The sequence below is a fragment of the Grus americana genome, chromosome 4 (assembly GCF_028858705.1).
Source record: "Grus americana isolate bGruAme1 chromosome 4, bGruAme1.mat, whole genome shotgun sequence".
NCBI classification, from domain to species: Eukaryota; Metazoa; Chordata; class Aves; order Gruiformes; family Gruidae; genus Grus; species Grus americana.
Window position 1 is genome coordinate 26,765,306 of NC_072855.1, and position 6,000 is coordinate 26,771,305.

Sequence of the window (6,000 nt, forward strand, 5' to 3'; positions counted from 1 at the left end):
TGCAGCTCCACATTCCTCGTTGTAAGATGACATTTCTCTTGCAGGATCTTTCCATACAAGATAGGATATTGAGCTAGATCCTTCCTCACCACGGTGCAGCGTGGAGAACACCTGCTCTTCCTCCTTCCCATAACCCCTCTTCCTGCTATTCTTCCAGAGCTGGAGGTCAGGGTGGTATCTTAGAGAGGGGCTGAGGAAGAAACCATTCATTCTTGGCAAGAGCTCTAACTATGAGGAAAAGCTTCAAAAACACGAAAGCATCCTTACGTGTGGCTGTATTTGAGGTGCCCGATCTCAAAAGCAAACTTGGTGCTCTGAATCCCAAGCAGCCAGGAATGTCATGCCTGAAGATTAAGAATCAACTGCATTGAGTGTTTAAGTTGCTAATGCAGAGTTAGACACCCCAGGAACGGTGTTTTATTAGCCAGCTTGCCTACACAAGTTGCCTACACAAGTGAAGAGGGGAAATCTCTGAAACTGAACTTATGAAATGGGTGTCCCTACAAAACTGTGACCTACAGCCCTCCAGCCCTTCACTCAAATAAGCATCCGCCAAGTGCTACGGCTAAGCTAAGTGGGAAAACTGTGCAAGCCATGGATGGCGACTGTCTGCCTTGTGAAGAACAACCCAGTGGATCTCCAGCTGGATACCTGCTAAGGGAAGGATCCCTCTCCCCCCCAGGACCACCACTTGGGAGATGAACCTCTGGCTAAAGTAAGAGGTGTTCTGGAAAGGGCCCAGCCCAGTCTGTGCCCCTTGTTGCTGGTGAGAACCCAGGAGCCTGTGGGAGCTGGGCGAAGTGCGGAGCAACCATGCATAGAGCACGCACAAATGCTCCTGCTCCCCAGCGGCAGGAGCTATTAAATTGGCTCACACATTTGCTAAGAGGTCAGGGCTCTAGATGACAGGATGGAAGTACTTCACATACATACAGCCTCCAGACCTCAACTAGTTCTCCCTCGACAACTCCTTGCTCAGCTTACTGGTGCTACAGCTCCTCCAACACAAGGCACCTGGTGTTTCTCCATCGCCGTAAGGAAGGATAAGTGCATAGCTCAGCAAAGCACCCGTACCTCAGGGATTACAACACTCAGGAGATCTAAACCTTGCCCCTTGCTTTATCAGCCTCTGGTAGCAACTTGTACAAAGCCCCACTTTGGCACACCATAGTAAGTTTGGGATTTGTTTTCTCCCGTTGTGTTTTGCTTGGTACTTTAGCCTTGGCTGAGAGAAGGGTATGTTGGGACCCATATAAGAACCTAAAGTAAAAGTAAGGCCTGGATGTGCAGGTGATGGGACAGAGACTTCACAGAACTTCAGTGCATGAACAGCAATTCCTTAACTATCTTTTTTTAGCACAGGTCTGAAATCAATGACAAACTTTGAAGGCTGCTCTAGCTCCTGGTTAGTGCAGTCTACAGGGGCAGGAGAAAGTCCAAACTTCCGCTCATCAAAGCCCAGAGAGCTTTGCTGTGAATATGGCCTCGTATGTCATCTACCAGACAGCTGAGTGTTTTCCATGGCGTAATCTGCTTCTGTAAAGAAATGTAGGTGTCACATTTTCCAGCAGCGTTTTGCTTGTGGGCCACAAAAAATACCGAAATACCAACATTTCAAAATAAGAAGTAATTTCAAGAAAAAAGAAAACATGACCTTTTGCCACAGATCACGGGACTATGCGTCAGAGCCATGAATTTTCAGGCTAATCTATTCAAGTATTAAACTTTTTTGGTAAAGTGCTTGAATTATTTGTAACAAGACATGATAAATTCATCCAGCACACAACTGCTTCTGAGCGAAAACAGGCATTAAAACATAGCCATATATCCTATTAACTAGCATATCTCCCTGTTTAGTAAGGAAATGTCATCACATTTGTTACAAAGGCAAACAGCAACATACCAAAACAGGATCCAATTTTTCTAAATAAATAAATCAATGATGTGTCAAAAATTAACAGATGAGTTAATATACCCGATGTTATCAAAAACAGATGGTGCTTCATAATATTCATCCTGTTCAGTCAAACCCTGAATATATTCTGGACCATCAGTATATAAAATAGGATGCTGCTATTTGTGATGGCAAACAAAAGCAATCATGCCTGCCAAGCACATACTATAACAGGCAGCATTTCAGCTCTGCTAGACAGAAAGTAATTAGAATGCTTTTAATGTCCAAAAGAATGATGCTGATAGGCTGCCACAGATGTGTAGATTTATGAATATTTATATGGTGGTTTATAGCTGACACTTTTATCAGTTGAAGAAGATAAAATATCTGCCTGACTCAAAAGCTTGACAGTCAGGTTAATAAAATCTCATTAAAGAGAATGACCTATGCAATTATATAGGATTTATTGTAATTCATTTTTGATTGTACTCTGCTTAAAGATGCAATTTCCCATTTCCTGATGCCAAATTTAGGTTGCATATCAAGATCTACGTGGTTTTTAACTCCAAGCCATCACTAGAAGAAAGACAGGCGTTCAGCATCTCGGTATCTTACACCTTTAAAGAAAAAAAATAATAAAATAATCTGATCTCCCGTTCCTCGCTGCATCTTATGAAAACGGTGCAGGCAAGCAGCCGATCTATTTTCCTTCCGTTAAAATCACCACCTCTTTAACAGCAGCCTCTCCATTACCAGCAGCTCCCTCCGGCAGCCAGCCCGCCCCAGCCTGCCGCCCTCCCCGGCCGCCACAGCGGCCGGCCCGGGGCTCCCCCCGTCCCCCTCCCCGCAGACGGCGGCGGCGCTCCCGCAGGTGCGAACCTTACGGCGGGCGCTTGCCCCGCCACGCCGCGAGCGGCTGTCGGTCGGCACAGCCCCGACGGCGGCGGCCGCGATCCCCCACCCACACCTCCCGCCGCCCCGGGGTCGATGCCGGTCGGGGAGCGGCCCCGGCCCCGACGGCGGCCCCGCCCGCCCCCGGGAACTTTAGCGATGCCCGACCGACGGGCGGACCCAGCCGCTCGCCCCGTCCGTGTCCCCCCCCCCCCCCCGCTTCCCGCGCCCAGCCCCGGGGCGCCCGGCGTCGCCAGCCTCGATGGGGGGGACCCCGCCGAGCCCGCCGCCAGCCCCCCGGGAGAGGGGTGTGTGTGGGAGCCCCCATCCCGCTCCCGCCTGCTGCAAAGTGCCCCGCGAAGTTGCGCGGCGGAGGAGAGGAGTTGCGGGTACCTGCGCTCAGCTCCGCGCCGCCGCCCCCCGCCGCCGCCGGGCAGGGGCCGTAGCGGCCCGAGGAGCTCGGGGCCGGCGGCGGCGGCGGGCGGGGGTGGCCCTGGGCAACGCCGGGGGCGGCGGCGGGGCGGGCGGGCCCGTTGGGGAAGGGGCCGTGCGGCGCGTAGGGCAGCGGCTCGGCGGCGTGCGGGAAGGGCTGCCCCGCTCCGCGCCCGCGGGGCACCTCCACCATGGTGGGTCTCTCGTAGCGCTTGGCCAGCGCCGCCCGCTTCCCGGGGAAGGTCTTCAGGACGCTGTAAGGGCCCCGCTGCTTGTAGATTTTGGGGGTGCTGGGCCCCTCCTCCGCCGGCTGCATCTCCTCCTCCATCCTCCGCCGCCTCCCCCGGCGCGGCGCGGCCCCGCTCCGGGGCTGTGTCTGCCGCCGCCGCGGCTCGTCTCTGTGGCACGGCGGAGCCCCGGCGCGGCGGGGCGCCGGCCTGATTGACAGGCGGCCGCGCCAATGCCTGGAGGGAGACGGGCGGCGACCGGCAAGTGTTTAGGGTAATCTCTGCTAATGGCAGCGGGGCGGGGAGGCGGGCCCTGGTGGGGCCGCCGCCGCCCCCGGCACCCCGTTGCGGGGGCAGGTGAGCCGCCGGGCGCCGCCGCGGGGGACGAGCGTCCGCGGAACTCCCCCTCCCTGCTCCCGGCCCTCCGCCCCGCTCGGCACGTTTCGGCCCGCCGGGGCCGCGGGGTACCGCTGCGCGGAGCCGCCGCTAAAACTTTGTGGCCCCTTCGCCGGGCGCGGAGCCCCGCCGCGGGTGCCCCGCCGGCCGCCCGGCCCTGCCCTCCCCGCACGGAGCGAGCCGCGGGCCCGCCTCCCCGGTTATTCGGAATGAAATAAATAATGCCATAAATAAAAGTATTTGGGAGTCCGGGACCTGTCAGAGTTGATTAGGGCACAGAGGACATTTTCTTTCTCATTATGCAAAAGCATTTCATGGCGAAATAAAAGAGGTTTCGCTGTAACTCATGCATGTCAGATTTCCAGGAATCCGGGAGATTAATCACATTTAACATTATTTGCAACGTGGGTCGTCGTGTGTCGCCCCCCCCCCCCCCCCATTTTTGCAAAGTGCTTAAATGAGGCGGACACGTGGGGCCAAGCCTCGTCCCTCTCCCCTCCGCCTCCTGCCCAGACCCTTTCAGGGACAGTTAAGAAATAATGAAACGCTGGTGAAAGACAGGAAGAGAATGAGATGCCATCGAGAGACGTTTCTGAGAAATGGTGGAGATCTGGGTGAGATGGGAGACAGCTGAAACAGAATGATATGTTGAAGAAAAATAAACGATAACAAACCGCTCGCTCGCTTTCCCCATTCTTTTCTGCGAGGCAATTTTATATTTTGCATTAACATTTCCCTTCTTCTGTCCCACTTCTCTCCTGCTTCTGCTGCTATAATTTATCAGGATTACAATAAGCCCTCTGGCTTTTGGAAGTAAAATTACAGAACACCTTCGTTATATTTAAGCGGTGGCGGTGGGAAATCATTCCTCTGTCATCACATGGAGTTTCGGCTACTTATTGTGGTCATCGCTCTCCCATTTCAGCTTTATTTATTTAGTCGGAGTTGGGCTTTCTGGAAATGAAAAGCAACCCTTCTCTACTGATGTAATTAACTCCCGTGGTCTTCGGCCCCTCTCCTGCAGAAAAGTCGAGCTAACTTCTACAAGCTGGGCATTTCGTTCGTGCAGGGCATACAAGGAGCTGGGCTGTTTCTGATTTTGATTTTTTTGACAAGTAGAATAAATCGATTCCTTGTAGCAGCCAAAAGCCTCTAAGTAAAGGCTAGTGTAATAGAAATCACTATTTTACTTAAGCAAAATCAATCATAAGTCTTTTTGTTTTCTGACTGACTCTTTGATCGCCTGTGCTTAAAAAAAATACTGTACTGTAATGCAAAAGAAAGACTGGAAATCAAGTGTGAGAGAAACTCTGCTTCCGTTCAGAAATGAAATGTTTAGACGATAAGCTGTCATACTTTGGTGTTGGCAAGCTGTTGAATGGGTGCAAAGGCCATGCGTTGGTCAGGAGCTGGCCTGGTCTGTGTCTCCTGTATCCGGGGTCCCTGCAGCTCATCAGGCAGATGCTGGGTCTCTATGGACACGAAGAGAGAAGCAAGCTTGGGGTTAAAGGGGTCCAAAGCCACTGAAATGAGGCAGGGACCTCAGCCAGGAGGAAAATGGAATACATACTTTATGCACTGAATGTCTTTCTGCTGAGGTTTTTGACGGTGCCCATCACTGGACCACCAAAATGCCCCTTCAGTTACTTTTAGGAAGTCCTGGCTTTTCCTCTGCACTGCTCTGCTCTGAGTGATTCTTCTGGGTATGTAGACCCAAAAAATATGTTGGGTTCCCCCCCTCCCTGGCCACTTTCCTTCTATGACTCATCCTCTGAGTTTCAGACGAGGGACTCTAGTGCTGTGGCCTGAAGGCCGTGTATTGTGCCTAAACTGAGGGGCTCCTGCAGCCCAATCTTGTGGTGCAAAAGTGTTTAACCCCGGTGCTCCCACCTTTGGCTTTGTGGGATGCTCCATTTTAGGGGAACACCATTTTATTCATAAGCTCTGTGCAGGTATGCAGTCGCTCTTGCAGGAGGACTAACGTGGCTTTGCAGTTGAGAAGCGTGGCCCTAGACTGGGTGAAGTGACGGTCTCAAGGTATGGGGAGATGCTGCTGTACCTGCTGCGAACAGTTGTGGGCTGCCCCCTTCCATGGCCGCTCCCTGTGGCACACCCTACAGCATCCGAGTGGGCTCGCGAGTAACAGCATGTAGTCATGAA

The 6,000-nt window shown here is 53.0% G+C and overlaps 1 protein-coding gene across 2 annotated transcripts in view; it reads right to left on the reverse strand.

Moving 5' to 3' along the window:
* BEND4 (BEN domain containing 4) overlaps positions 1-3,603 on the reverse strand; it is a 33,069-nt gene extending 29,466 nt beyond the window's left edge. For both annotated transcript variants that reach the window (XM_054824320.1, XM_054824321.1), the window contains exon 1: positions 3,179-3,603. In XM_054824320.1, the coding sequence (XP_054680295.1) occupies positions 3,179-3,545 (367 nt within the window). In that variant the 5' untranslated portion in view covers positions 3,546-3,603. The remainder of the gene's footprint in view (positions 1-3,178) is intronic.
* Between the last annotated feature and the right edge of the window lie 2,397 nt (positions 3,604-6,000).